The 14,853-nt window shown below is 47.9% G+C and overlaps 4 protein-coding genes across 4 annotated transcripts; 3 read left to right on the top strand and 1 right to left on the bottom strand.

The window, feature by feature from the left end:
- Positions 1-18: 18 nt before the first annotated feature.
- On the top strand, positions 19-2,001 carry LCP9604111_2610 (chaperonin-containing T-complex subunit CCT6; the record flags this gene model as incomplete). The annotated part of the gene is made up of 7 exons (XM_039070107.1): positions 19-60; positions 123-217; positions 275-296; positions 366-407; positions 464-484; positions 538-711; positions 769-2,001. The coding sequence occupies 7 exons, from the start codon at positions 19-21 to the stop codon at positions 1,999-2,001; spliced, it is 1,629 nt and encodes a 542-aa protein (XP_038931362.1).
- Positions 2,002-2,203: 202 nt separating this feature from the next.
- On the bottom strand, positions 2,204-3,271 carry LCP9604111_2609 (putative histone acetyltransferase (MysT1); the record flags this gene model as incomplete). Its single annotated transcript, XM_039070105.1, has 1 exon — positions 2,204-3,271. One exon carries the CDS (start codon positions 3,269-3,271, stop codon positions 2,204-2,206), a length of 1,068 nt encoding a protein of 355 aa, XP_038931361.1.
- A 654-nt stretch (positions 3,272-3,925) lies between these two features.
- On the top strand, positions 3,926-6,815 carry LCP9604111_2608 (RNA recognition motif domain-containing protein; the record flags this gene model as incomplete). Its single annotated transcript, XM_039070104.1, has 2 exons — positions 3,926-4,105; positions 4,158-6,815. The coding sequence occupies 2 exons, from the start codon at positions 3,926-3,928 to the stop codon at positions 6,813-6,815; spliced, it is 2,838 nt and encodes a 945-aa protein (XP_038931360.1).
- A 587-nt stretch (positions 6,816-7,402) lies between these two features.
- On the top strand, positions 7,403-9,140 carry LCP9604111_2607 (asparagine--tRNA ligase SLM5; the record flags this gene model as incomplete). The annotated part of the gene is made up of 3 exons (XM_039070103.1): positions 7,403-7,668; positions 7,735-7,855; positions 7,920-9,140. 3 exons carry the CDS (start codon positions 7,403-7,405, stop codon positions 9,138-9,140), a joined length of 1,608 nt encoding a protein of 535 aa, XP_038931359.1.
- Positions 9,141-14,853: the final 5,713 nt, after the last annotated feature.

Genomic DNA, 14,853 nt, shown 5'->3' with positions numbered 1-14,853 from the left:
CCATTCATTACCTGGGAGATGTCTGCAACTCAACTACTTAACCCCAAGGCGGAGTCGAGGGTATGGAAAATATTCCCAGATGGCCCCTCAATGATATGCCCGCACACTAACATTTCACGCAGCGGAGAGGAGAGGCCTTGAAGGTAAACATCGGTGCCGGTGAAGGTCTTCAGGATGTCCTCAAGTCCAACCTGGGTCCTTCGGGAACTCTCAAGATGTGAGTTTTCTCCGAATACACCTGACATACAAAGGCAACGGAACTGACAAAACTCAGGCTGGTTGATGGTGCAGGCGCAGTACGAAACCCCCGATTCCTCTCGAACGACACCAAACATCCCTTTTCTGATACAAGCTTGCTATTATAGATCAAATTAACCAAGGATGGAAACGTTCTGTTGCGGGAAATGGTTCGTTTTGCCCCCAGAATCCCAGCATTTCGAGCTTGCGAGCTAACATTAAACAGCAAATTCAAAACCCCACAGCTGTAAGATGAAATTGTTTTCAGAGTCTGATACGTGTTGCTGACAAAACTGAAAGGTTATGATCGCTCGCGCTGCGACCGCACAAGATGATATCACCGGTGATGGAACAACATCTGTCGTCCTGCTAGTAGGAGAGCTTTTGAAGCAAGCCGAGCGTCATATCTCCGAGGGTCTGCACCCCCGTGTCATCACTGATGGCTACGAGATTGCCAAGACCGAGGCCTTGAAAGTATGTGTTGCAGATTGAAAGTCGAATGTCCAGATGGGTCTAACACATTACCTACAGTTCCTAGAAAACTTCAAGCTCGAGCGCCCCATTGACCGGGAGCTGTTGCTTTCTGTCGCCCGTACCTCCCTCTCAACCAAGCTTAACAGTGCTCTCGCTGAGAAGCTTACCCCCGACATCGTCGATGCCGTGCTCGCCATTTACAAAGCCCCTGAGAAGCCTGATTTGCACATGGTTGAGATCATGACGATGCAACACCGGTCGTCATCGGATACCCAGCTTATTCGCGGTCTTGCCTTGGACCACGGTGCCAGGCACCCCGACATGCCCAAGCGGGTGGAGAACGCTTTCATTCTGACATTGAACGTCAGTCTGGAATACGAGAAGTCGGAAATTAACTCCGGATTCTACTACTCCAACGCCGAGCAGAGAGATAAACTGGTGGAGAGTGAGCGCAAGTTTGTGGATGCGAAGCTGCAGAAGATTGTGGACCTCAAGAAGGAGGTTTGTGGAAACGACCCCAACAAGGGATTCGTCGTTATCAACCAGAAGGGTATCGATCCCCTCAGCTTGGATGTTCTTGTCAAGAACGGCATTTTCGCCCTTCGACGAGCAAAGCGCAGAAACATGGAGCGTCTGCAGCTAGTCTGTGGTGGAACAGCTCAGAACAGTGTTGAGGATCTGTCTCCGGATATTCTTGGGTGGGCTGGTCTGGTCTACGAGCATCAGCTTGGTGAGGAGAAGTTCACATTTGTTGAAGAGGTCAAGGATCCTAAGTCGGTGACTATCCTCATTAAGGGTCCTAATGGACACACCATCAACCAGGTTAAGGATGCCGTTCGTGATGGTTTGCGCTCTGTCTACAACACCATTGTCGATGGCTGCGTCATTCCCGGAGCTGGTGCATTCCAAGTTGCATGTGCCGTGCACCTGCAGTCTCAAGCCTTCACCAAGACCGTCAAGGGTAAGGCCAAGTGGGGTGTTGGTGCATTCGCTGATGCCCTTCTGATCATCCCTAAAACCCTTGCTGCGAACTCAGGCCACGATATCCAGGATTCGCTGGCTGCTCTTCACGACGAGGCAACTGATGGTAACGTTGTCGGCTTGAATCTGGTCACTGGAGAGCCCATGGATCCCGTCCAAGAGGGTGTTTTTGATTCCTTCCGTGTTCTGCGCAACTGCATCGCTTCCAGCACAGGCATCGCATCTAACCTCCTCTTGTGCGATGAGCTCCTGAAGGCTCGGCAGATGAGCAAATCCGGTGCCGGTGGCCCCGGTGGTCAGGAAGAGTAATGCACTTTCTCATTTACGAAGTCAGGAGGTTCATGTAAAGTTTAAAAGGGTTAAAGACTTGATTCCCTCACGGAGTCAGGGGCCAAGAGCCAATCTATTCAAAAATGCACAAACTTCACGTTGCTTCTCATTGTCGTCGTTAGATGGAAATACGTAATCAGCGCTATCGTACATAAACTTGGAAGCTGTCTCGTTGGGAGAATCAGTCTTCTTCCGAGCTAACGCTTTGGCCATCCCCATCAGACACATTCTCGCGGGGCCAATGTCCCTCAAAGCCTTCTTCTCTGACTGGGTCGTCCAGGGAGAGATGATGTGCTTGAGCCCACTCCCAGACATCGGATTTTCGAATGGTGACCATCTGACCTGGTGGTGTAGTATTGTCCTCCGCAGCTGTACGAGTGGATTTACGTTTTTTCGGGGTGGCCTGAGGTTCAAATAACCCCATACTCTTGAGTGCAGTGATCACATCCTCGGTCAACATACCAGTTCCCAGGCCGAGTTCTTCGACTGTAATGGTCTCGCGCAAAGGTCTCTTGCGGGAGCCTTTAGGGGTTGAGCTGGGCTTCTGTTGGTCGGTTTCAAGGGAGCTGCCGCTAGGTTTACCGCGGAGTAAGAATCGGGCAATCCGTTCGGCCCAGAAACGGACATAACTTTTGTGGCCCAGCTCACTTAGTGGCTTCTCTGGTCCACCGATGCACCCACCATTTGAGTCCCATCCGCTGAGCTTGTAGCTGACCCCCATCAACAACTTCCCAAGCTGCTTATGTTGGTAAGGCGGGAAGATCAAAATACAGGCAAGATTGTTCGCGTCCCATGAGAGTTTCTCTTTTGAAAAGAAACCGAGCACAAAGTAGCTGTCGGGGTCATCCGGGTCGGTGAAGGTGAGGATGTAGTACAGGAAGGTTGCGACGTCGAAAAAGACTGTCTTGTGGTCGAGGAAGAGTTTCGCAAAAAGGGACAGATTCTGTCCGAAAAGTTTGTGGTTTTGTCCATCAACCTCCCACACTGCAAACCCGCCATGGTCGTAGACTTTCATGCCTGGTGGCGTTATTCGATGCTCGCAGGCGCTTTTGTGTTCTTCAAAGATATCTTCATCGCATGAGTATCGAAAGCACCAGCGACAGACGTAGAGTCGATCGGCGTCCTTGGCGACGAGGTCTTCGGGGTAGACGGATTGATTCCATGGCTTGAACAAGAGATCGCCCAGTACGACATTGTTCACGTTGCGACCGGCTGGGGTCTGCAATGGCGCAGACTTCGGGGTCGCCATTGGATTCTTATGGGTATTTGAGCGGCACAACGTGATATCTAAGTTGTCGGAATGCTAGGTTTCGGGAGCGTTCAAGCGATGTACCGACTCCAATAGACCAGCCATTGGTATTATCGTGGAAATGAGACCTGTAGGTGGAAAAAAAGAGTGGGCACGATCGCGCAGGCATTAGGCGACCGTTATGGAAACATCCTCTCAATAATAATAAATGTCATTCATTGCCCATTGAATCCATTCAAATGTCCCGTAGTCGGCGCCTCAGATTCCAGGCGAATATCTAATGTCATGTGATCGGAGCGGGGATCCTCCGGAGAGCTTCATCATGCTCTCATGCTCTCTTTATCCTGTTGCCTGAACCTCCCTGCTTTTTAGAATTTGTTGAATTTCTTGGATTTCCCCATTCCTTCTGAAAAATCCGAACTTGAAACCTGGAAGTGTTGCCACAGGCGGCAGCATATGAATCTCGTGATCTTTTTTCCCGTTTATACACTCGCCGTCTCCAAGGCCTAAGAGGCATCATAATTCCAACCCATTTCATATCTTTATATCAACTCTTTCAACTCTAGTTTATCGTTTTTGTTTTTGATCCTGTAACACCGCCACCCACCTATTCGTGTTCCTGATCCGCAGGGCTCACAGTACATCTTCTCTACGATGTTGAAACCCTTCCAAATCAGAAACCTTCGGGTATCCCAACCCGGGCAGTCTGCGGATTCTCGTACTCCTGCAGGAGTTGTCCAAATCTCTGCTACAGATTACGATGATTTGGCGTCAAACCATCCCCGCGCAAGGTTGACTTACATGGATGACGATGATGATGACGAAACAATCACCGTAAGTTCAGCACAGTGTTTATCGATCATCGAAATCTCACTCTTTTCCTTAGGTTGGATCCGCTTTCGAGCTATCTCAACGCCTTGAGGAGCCCCTAGACACTAACACACAGCTTGAATCCGTCGAACTCTCTCCCCAAGATATCCCCATGCACATCTTTGATATTCGTCGATCAAACTCCGTGACCGAGTTGTGGAAGCGATTTGAAGATAACGTTCCAAAACAAGGCATGGCTGATGAAAAGGACGAGACGCAAGCTACTTCTAAAACTATTGTTCTCGAGGAGCAACATGAAGTCCCAGCTCCTCATATCACGACCTCGCCGTCGGTCTCTAGGGACCAGCCTCGATCTCTCATGGAAGCATTCGAAGCTGAGCTAGCAGACATTCTCAATGACGCTGAGTACTCGAAGAGTCGAGTACCTGAACCTGACTCGCCACCGACTGGGTCATCAACCAACACAGACTCAGGGCGATCCCCTCATCCCGTTGAGATTTTGGCAGCACAGGTTCTAGACCACCTGATCAACGGAGCCACTATGGTACAATCTGAATGGAGATCAAAAATACCCGAGCTACAGCGACAAGTACACAATGCTCAGAAACAATTTGAGGCTGCACAGAGAACTCTGCCTCAGAATGTGCAAGCCTCATTGCGGACACTACTCGCCACTGTTGAGGCTCACCTAAGAACCGCTTATAATAATCTTCCAGATGGCGGAAGGCAAATGGCAGAAGATGCCTTCCAGGCAGGAAGGCCTGTTGCTGAGAATGCTGCTGATGGTTTTCGTATGATGGCCTCCGAACTCAACGAAGTCGGAAGAACATTATTTGCCGCATTTGAAAGCGAGTTTGGGCGCGCTACACCAACAGCCTCTGCGTCGACCCCGGCTTCTGAGATGCCAAATTCTAGAGCAACCGGGCCGTTCTTTAACTCTAGTTCAAGCAATGAATCTGCGGCTCCGAGCACTTTGTACCAGAACTCAGGCGCACATTCTTCAAGCACAGCCAGAAACGAAAAGTCAACGGTAGACTCAGGTCATCCGCACTCATCTAATACTGCACAAGCAGGAGTACCCCCTATCCAAAGTTGTCATGGTCAACCCGCATCCCCTCACTCAAATCACTGGGCACCTCCCGCATGGCCTGCTCCGTCCTGGAATCCATTCCAAACTTATAACGCACCCCCGCCTCCGTGTCCTCCACCACCGGCATCGCTGCCGAACTTCACTTACTGGCCTCAAAGGCCACCTGCGCCTCCGCCTCTTCCTACGTTCAATTCCCCGTTGAAAGCTACACAGACATCGAACGTCATGTCTGGAGAATTGAAAACCGATTCAGCAACTAAGTCCTTGTTTATTGGGAATGTTGGTTTCAAGGTTACCGATAAGATGATACAGGATGTGTTTGCTGCCAAGGGATTCCTTGTCGAGGTGGATCTCCCATTAGATACCGCATCAAAAACACATGCAGGCTTCGGCTACGTTCATTTCCCCTCGGATTATCCGGCTTTTGCTGCAATGGAAGCATTGCAAGGTGCTGTCATTGATGGTCACTCGATAAACCTTGAGCCTATGTATCGTTCCCCCATCGAAGGTGTGCGTCCGGTGCAGATTTCACCCAATGCCAGTACAACCACACACGACACTCAGACAGACAGCGCCCCGGATGAGACGAGCGATATAACCGATGCTCCCTCTGAGCGAAACAGTACCACATCGGGGCCCTTTGCCTACCCGCTTGCTATCAAGCTACAAAATAGTCCATCCAAGCCTGGCAAAACGGATAATCAGACGGGACCGTCCGCACTACTTGATTCCCCAAGTGACGATCCTGCATTTAGCGCACGTTTCCCCTCGCTTCTACCCGAGACGAGTGCACAGCGTAACGATCCATTGAGTGATCAAGGTGTTTCCTCATATTCGCACACGGAGTCTGGTTTCCCACCTGTGTCTCAATGGGAAGCCCAACTTCTTTCAAATCGGCAGGAACACCGCGGAGCAGAACCTATACCTGGTGTTTTGCATAGTCAATCACCAAACGACCTAGAACACCCTGAGGTACTCTCAACTCACGGTTCACCCTTGCATCCTACCCCGAAGGCATTTGCTGGATCTCAACCAGCTTCTCGTCTAGAGGCAGCCGGCAATCCGTCATCGATCGTTGGTGCTAGACGACCTTCCGACCATAGTAAATCAATGCAAGATCAAATCGGTCATTCTTCCGGTGCCAAGGAGACTGTGCGCCCAGTGCTAGATGTCAATGACCCCCAGTATGCGGTCAAACTGAAGCGTCGAGTTACTGAGCACCAAACTTATAAACCAAATCATTGGAACGCTGCGGAGACTGGCCGTCGTAATCCCCTCGGTCATTCCGCAAGCGTGCGTCGTCCTGCAGACACATGGGCTCGGCTGTCTAGGCGAGAACGAAATGGTGTATCTTCTCACGAGCGAATCCCCGGAAGCTTCCCAGTGGACGATACAATGAGGGTCGAACTCCCCAGCACTCATGATACCAATGTTCCTGAGTCGGATGACGGGACAATCGAACAATGTGTCTCTGCTCTTGTCGACATGGGCTACGGGGCTGGACAGGAGGGCGGACGGTCGAGGATGGCTGTGTATGCAGCCATGGCAAATGGTGTCCTCACGGATGCGATTGATATGATTGAAGAGGAAAGACAGATCTATGAACGGCGGCCTTCGCAGTGAGGCATGGAATATTTGCTTGCTTTTTTTGTTTCAGGGTTATATAATGACCCAGTCATTCCTTTAGCTACAGTTTAGCTTGACTGGACCTATTGTGGCGTCATTCATTCTCAGTAGGGTTGAAATCCCACTTTTTGCTTTAATGACTTGCTAGGCCAATTATCCATGGGACTTTTCGAGACCTCAACCTACTATGTTGCATGTCCCATAATGAATTAGTGTATCTACCTTTTAGGTGAGCTTGACTCTTTTTTTTTTTTTTTTAATATCCTTCTTACGTTTGGGAAAGACAAATTGTCTGAGTTGGTAGACCGTAGGAGTGGCCCGTTATATATAAACCGGTGTACAACTCAAGAACATAACAGTGAAATGATAGCTAACGATGTATTTATTTGGAGATTAATTCATTTCCGGAAGAACAAATTGCTACCAACGCAACAGCGCTCTAAAAGGATACAATCAGTGGTCTTTATAGTAATGTACATAGTAAATACAGAGAATGCTAATCGGACCGACATCAATGCCGATAAGTTTCCTGGCAATCTCCGAACTCCCGATCATCCAACTCACAGCAGCCAGGACCTTCAGCAATGCAGATATGGCGGCGAACCTTCGCCACATCTGTGGGCAGACTTAATCAAAGCTCAATTAATTCCCGTCCCTCTCTTGTTCGATGCGCACAGATCCTCCAAGCCAGCAAGAACGGTGGAGTTTGCAGCTTCGAGGACCAAGAAATCAAAGTGAATGGGTTCATTCGATCTGTACGGAAACAGAAACGCTTTGCATTCGCAGAAATATCTGATGGGTCGACCGTGGTGCCATTACAGGCAATTCTAAAACCCGCGCAAGCAGCAGAGTATGTTCGCGTGAGCTGTGGTCCTCGACTTGTTTGTCCATGAAGACTAACCCGAGCTTTCTTTAGTCTGTCAACTGGAACTGCGATCGAAATATCAGGCATATGGAAAGCTTGCCCACCGGGTAAAGAGCAAACTCATGAGCTCCAAACAAGCGATGTCAAAATTATAGGCGCAGCGGACCCAGAGGTGAGACCAAGAGCATTTCTACAGTTGTTGCTCCTCACACTAACCACGATACATATGGTTACAGACGTTTCCAATCCAAAAGAAGTACCACAGCCCCGACTTCCTGCGCCAGATTCCACACCTCCGCATTCGAACGCCCTTCAATTCTCTCCTTTCACGCTTCCGATCTGAGTGCATATTCCAACTTGGCAATGTCTTCCACTCTCATCCAGATGGAGCTTTCACACAAGTTCAGCCTCCTCTTATAACGTCCTCAGATTGTGAAGGTGCAGGTGAGACGTTCACATTAGCACCACGCGGTGCCGCTACACCCACCACCGAGAACGAGCACTTTTTCCGAGCGCCAAAATACCTCACTGTATCGTCGCAGCTTCACCTTGAAGCTTATGCGGCAGAGCTAGGAAACGTCTGGACATTGACACCCGTGTTCCGGGCGGAGAAGAGCGATACGCCACGCCATCTCAGCGAGTTCTACATGCTCGAAGCCGAGGTCAATTTCATGTCCGATCTTGACTCGCTGACAGGGTTAGTGGAACACCTGCTACGCGATCTAACGCGTCGTCTATATAATACTCCGGTGGGCCAAGAGATCCTGTCGGCAAAGCGGTCTGGCGAGCCAGGCCAGGAAACCGCAGAGGAGACGACAGGATCTCTACGGCAAAGATGGACCGATCTTATGGATGGGCCAAAATGGCACCGGGTCACATACACCCAAGCAGTGGAAATGCTCCAGCGTGCTGTCGCCGAAGACGGAGCATCATTTGAGCATTCCCCGACATGGGATGGAGGTCTACAACTTGAGCATGAAAAGTATATCGTCGAGGTGCTCCATCAAGGGCGTCCTGTCTTTGTGACAGACTACCCGAAATCCGTCAAGCCGTTCTACATGGCCCCTTCGCAAGTCGCCGATGGCAGCAACACAACCGGAGAGACAGTGGCATGTTTCGACCTGCTCCTCCCCGAGGTCAGCGAAGTCGCCGGAGGCTCTCTGCGCGAGCATCGCCTGCCTGATCTCATTCAGAACATGCGTGAGCACGGTTTGATCAAGCCCCGACAGATTCCCGAGTCAGGTGATACAGCTCCAGATGAGTCGCTGTATCCCCATCTCACTCCCGACGAGGACCTGAGCCACCTCCAATGGTACGCTGACCTCCGACGCTGGGGGTCTGCTCCCCATGGAGGCTTTGGGCTCGGGTTTGATCGATTCCTCGGATATTTGACTGGTGTTTCCAGCGTTCGGGATATTGTATCCTTCCCGCGATACTTCGGTCGCGCTGATTGCTGAGACTTATCAGAGGTATCACCCAGTGTACGATAGATATGTAAAATAATGTACATGAAAACTAAATAGTTGAATAGAGGGAAAGTTGGAAACATGGAACCGCAAGCGACATGAGCTGATCTACTGTGCAACTTTTGACTGGGCCTGGATTTGCTCCATTGACAATAAATCTAGTATCAACCGGGGCCCAACGACGCTAGGAATAAAGTCGCCGATTGATTCCCGAATAGGAACTAAGACAGGCACTTATCCGCAGACATCCGCATAATGGAGCCTCCGTCGCGCTATGTGCCCAAATCCGACTAGTGAGAATACAAGTCTCTTACCATCTGAAGCTAAAAAAAGGGCTTGTGCTAACCGGTAGTGTCCGGCTCAGCTTACTTTGTACATTAGTCTCCTTTAACCATTACGCAATTAGGGCAAAGGTCACGGTGGCAAGACATTTACCACATGGGCGTTTTATTGTCCTAGAGTACTCCGTAATGGAACCAAGGAAAGACAGAAGACGAAAACGACTGAATTCCGACCTTCATACTCCGTAGATGTCGGACTATCTCCGTAAGAGCTAGGAGCAGAGCTTATTTATTTACATATGTCCCCACCTTTCCATGCCGATTTAGCCTATCTTGTTTGCTAGTCAGATTTTAACTTTAAATCGTGACTTCGCAGAGCTCCAGGCAAATGGATAGTCGGCCGAAAAAGAAGCTGGTTACTGGGTTATAGTGAATATTATGACATTATTGGATCTAGCCCCTGCCCGATCATCCTAGACAGCCAGTCGAAGAAGCCAAAACAATTAAAAATCCGGAATGCTACGGACTTGCGAGAGAATATTACTTCCGACACCAGTGGCCTCATACCAAACACGGGAGACATTTGTAATGTGATATCAAAACAGGATGATACCAGTCTGAGCCCAGAGTTGGATCTACGTATGCTTACTCCATATTTTGACGTGTCCAGGGCTAAGCATCGAAGGAATCAGGAGTCAGACACTAGAGGAACTAGAGTGCGACATATACTCCGTACAATATACAAACACTGCACGGACGAAAGAAAAATGGCTGAGTTTAATTTAGCGAAGGCAAAAATAAGGCATAGATCGTGCATTACCAAAGCGCCAAGTGTAGACGATCGTTTCACGATAAGAGTAGCTCTGCGCAATACTCCGTAGACCGTGGCATATTGCCGTACGGAGCATAGTACTCCATACTCGTATACGGAGGCCATGTACGGCAGATCTTATCCCTGATTTTATGCACCGGAGGTCCGGACCCCAAGCAAAGCCAAGCACTGTAGTCTGGAAACGAGGCGCCCCACAGACCAAATGTAAAAACAATGGGGCGTGGCACTAGTTGGGGTAGTACGTAGGTTGCTGATGATTGGCAACGTAGATGCATATCAGTACCGCGATTCGGAAATAGGACAGCAAGGCGGATATGGCAACGGAATTAAGGACAATCGAATCTCGGCGTACCCCATTAGGAAAAAAAACGTGGTCCTCCGAGTGGATTTGGAGTATTTTGACTCACGAGTCACTTTATTTCGGACCTCGCTTATTTATGCCTAGCATTTTTGGATTTATAGGTTTGGATTGCCACTTGTCCTTATTATTATTCTGAGAGCCAATGATTGTATGGCTAATAATAAAAAGACCATGATCAGATTAACGAGTTACAGCTATGGATAGACGTGTACAGCCTTACAACACAGCCTTGAATTAATCTATTTGACTTTGATAAAATGAGCCCTGATTCCATGCCAATTAGGGGGTTAGGATCAGCAGGCCAAGGGGTCCCAACCTTACCAGGGTTAAGCATAAGCAGAAAGAAGTTCGGGCAGTGCGCTTGAGTAGGGCATCCCTGTCTGACGTATCACATTGCAGATAGCCTACAGGAGATGTGATTTGTGGTAATAATAAGTAACTAGTCAAATAATATCCCATTATTTTAGTATGCACGGGTAGGGTAATTGATAATCCAGGATGATTACAACCTAGGTCAAGGTTACACTCCAAGCTAAGACAATATTACATAGTTCAAACAGATCAACCTTCGTATTCGGTTCTAGCAGCTCCCCGAGGAAAATAATATTCCGCCACATGGTCATGTAAGACAAGCAAGTTGGAACCTTGGAAATGCCTAGGTAAAGTCAAGTAAAGTTAAGTGAAATAAAGGTACGGAAGAAACGTTAACCATAAACCTGCAGCCACAGGTTCCATGGTTCGCAATGAGAAAACTGGCTTTTAGGCTTCGATGACATTGTCAGCCAGCCTAGCCACTCAAGGTTGGCACCCGCTTGGCATTCACAAGCTCTTGGCCCCAAGAGTTACCAAGGTGCTTCTTGCCCTTAATATGTAGGCACCAGCATTTGTCGGTGCATTGCCTTTTCTTAGACCGCCGTGGAGTATGATGTGTTGAATGTTATTTATAAAGTTAATATTACAAACAGACCAGAATAAAATGAACCCCATGCAATGAAACATAACCATAACCATAAATTGAATTAAATTAAAAGGAAAGAAGGAAGAAAAGCCATTTCAGCATATTCTCTATTCATCTAGACAATGGATACTTTAATTATGCTAGTGGAGATAAGCTCGTGTGACGTTTCACAAAATTAGTTCTTGGCAACCTTTAATTCCAGGGTTGCAACGAATGCATGACAATACAAGAAACAGTTACTCGCACGTCATTTCTAGTCGATTATAGATTTGTGTCAGTTGTATATTTGATATCTGGTCTCCGACTGGAGAGATCAAACACGGCAGATACCTTGACTTGGGGTTTATAACGTTAGACCGGATCACTAATCGGAGATTATTCATGAGCAAAGGCTGTGTAGCGGAGTTACCTCTTGATATATTCAATCCGAAGGAGCCCGAGGCCATTAATAATAGATTAGCAGCTAACGAATACAGTTCCAGAAGGCCCACATGAACCACGGTCGGCGAAACAGTCGGTTTATCCCGCAAGGGTATTCTATCAGCTGGTGAGATATAGTTAGCGAGATGTGGAGCTGGACCCACTCAAAAAAAGGAGTCTCCGGGTAACCGGATAGACCTCAAGAGCATACGCAATCGATATTGTTTTTCTTTACGGAGTACGGAGTAGTGAAGTGCATGGCAGCTCTCTTGGATTACGGAGCAGAAACCCCTGAACCCAGACATTGGTGTCACTATGCCCTAGGTGTGGATAAGGGGGGGCGATGTAGACCTAATAAGCTGGAGATGGGTTTCCACCTGGCAAATGAGAGACACTAGACTATCCCAATGTAGCAAGACTTCGGGATCACGGCTGTTAAGGGTGGATCCAGGCGATCTTGGGAATTCGAAAATTCGGTCGGGGCCTGAGCTTCTACACTAACATTGAAGTAATTGTATGGTTGCATGCTCCAGGTAAGGGAATGCATTTAGTGATCTGAGTTGGTATGCTTCTTTTAGCGTTGAAGGAAATAGAGCCGATGTCAAGGTGAAAATGTAACGATTCCGGCTTTTTCTGATAATGATCAGCTGCATCAGTCTGATTGAAACTTGGACCCTGCCAGTTAACCTCGATCATTTCCCAGAGCCTATCATTAACCGTTAAATAATTTTGACTGTGGCACAAGAGCACAGCATAATCGTACGGAGTATTAGTCCGCTAATCCTTATATCTTGCATATTCAATCATACGCACCAAACTATATCTTCCATAGCTTGGTCACTCAAGCCTTGTTTCTTATTCCATTGAACCTAGAGCAAAAAAGCGGTGCGACCTTGCACACTCCGTATACCTGGTAGACGGAAGACCGGGTCACGACGGTGATGTTTTAGTCACACAGGACGGCGCCATGTGAGACATGTAATGCAGGCGATATAACGTATGTAGGAAGTACGCTGACACTATGATCGGCTCGTGCCATGCTTTCTGGGAATAGAGACACATGGACCCCCCAGCGTTTTAAACTTCAAATGGGCTGAAGCCAAGGAGAAAATCAGCTGCCAAGCTGGACTAGCTTCCCCGAACCCTATTAGAGTGATCCTTGTGCAACGGGGGAGTTTGTTGGCGATACGCTTTCGCTGGCTTGCATTATTCGGCCCGTGCGTGACAGAATCCCGAATAGAGTTATAGCGCAAGTTCAAATATGAGAAAGATGTTTCTGACACCTTTTACGTATGCAATGTACCAATATTGGATTTAGAATGTGAGGCCCTACCCACCTGCGAGGCTAATTAGGTACAAGGCTAAATCTGCACGGCGAACATGAACGGCACGGAGCGCAGACTCGGACCAGTTAACCTTATCGTTGAGTCAAGGTGTCAGCAGACATGATTCAGTGGAATCATATTTTGGCCGACCGCCTGGTAGTTGGCGGATCATGTTAGTTTAAGCCATTATTTATTGTTCTTGGTCCTACACGAACGTTATAAGTCAGATGTGAAGCAGTGCACTTTCTAATGTAGCCTGTGGCTACTCCGTAGTATAGCCAGTCGTAACTCATCATGTTACGTGGCTTGCTGCCTAGCTCGCCGTGCATCATTTTATGCACGCAAACAATATACGTACAAAATAGGACCGACCTTGAGACCGAAACCCGGAGATTTCTTGATCTACAACACTCCGTATGTATATGGAGTACGGAGTACACTGCATCGGTTTAGTTTATGTTTTCTTTTCCCCGTATCATTGCTTTGATCTGGACTAGGATTTTGTCAAGCTTTGTGGTCAGCGCAGTTAAAATCCAAACACTGCGTCATTGGACCTAATACGAGTACGAGTTACGAGGATATGACCACTGTGGCTTAGGTTTACCATTTTTAGCCTATGAGATATTGAATATCTGATATAAATTAAATGTCCCGGGTCAGATTCGCTAAGATCAACCTTGTTTGGATGTGACTCGTATGGGATTTGCCTGCCAAGGGATAGGGTGCTGGATAAGGCCACATCGGACGTAACCGCTCAAACTATGTTTCGACGGGGTACATAATTATTAATCAATGGCTATCCTCGGTCCTATTGCTAAATTCCGATCGTCAAGTGGGCTTCTATTCCCTGGTAGGTGGAAAATTACTATGAGGACTCTTCTTTAAGAATGGCAATTGAATTGGTGTTTCAATAACCCGGTTGAATATCTAAGGTAATATATACCGTTGACTACATACTACATTGACTACGACTACCCTACAATATAAGTATGTTGTAGTCCATAATCACCAAGTCCCACAATATAGAATTGATAAAGTTCCCCTTTTGCCAATAATGAAAATACCCAAAGTGGAGGTGTGGATGCCTTATAAGCGAGCATAAAGTTCAGCGCCGGTCTCCTCGTGTTGGATTAAGCTTAAGAGTTCCGCACTAACCTTTTTTTGTGACCAGAGCGCCACTTTTCTGACACAGACCATTTCCAATGTTTTCTTTTCTTGTTTCTTACCATACGGAGGATTCTCTGTTTATTAATGTTGATCCTATTATATTTAATCTATCAGGAATGGAGCCGTGAAGGGGCCAAATTAACCTTACTCGCAAGGGTTTCCAAACCCCGTAAAGCCGAGCCAAGAGTTGCATGGCATTAACTAGCCAACCCGGAAAACTGGTTCACTCCCCGTCACTGATTATATTGAATTTGGTTGTAGACTCACAGTTATGATCCATGACGTGCTTAGATAGCTCTAACATATAATTACTCCGTACAGGCTACACAATCTGAAAGCCTTTGTATAGCCGTGCCACTT

The sequence above is a fragment of the Penicillium roqueforti genome, assembly GCF_015533775.1.
Source record: "Penicillium roqueforti strain LCP96 04111 chromosome Unknown scaffold_03, whole genome shotgun sequence".
Taxonomy (NCBI): Eukaryota; Fungi; Ascomycota; class Eurotiomycetes; order Eurotiales; family Aspergillaceae; genus Penicillium; species Penicillium roqueforti.
This window is presented reverse-complemented; position numbering and strand designations above follow the sequence as displayed.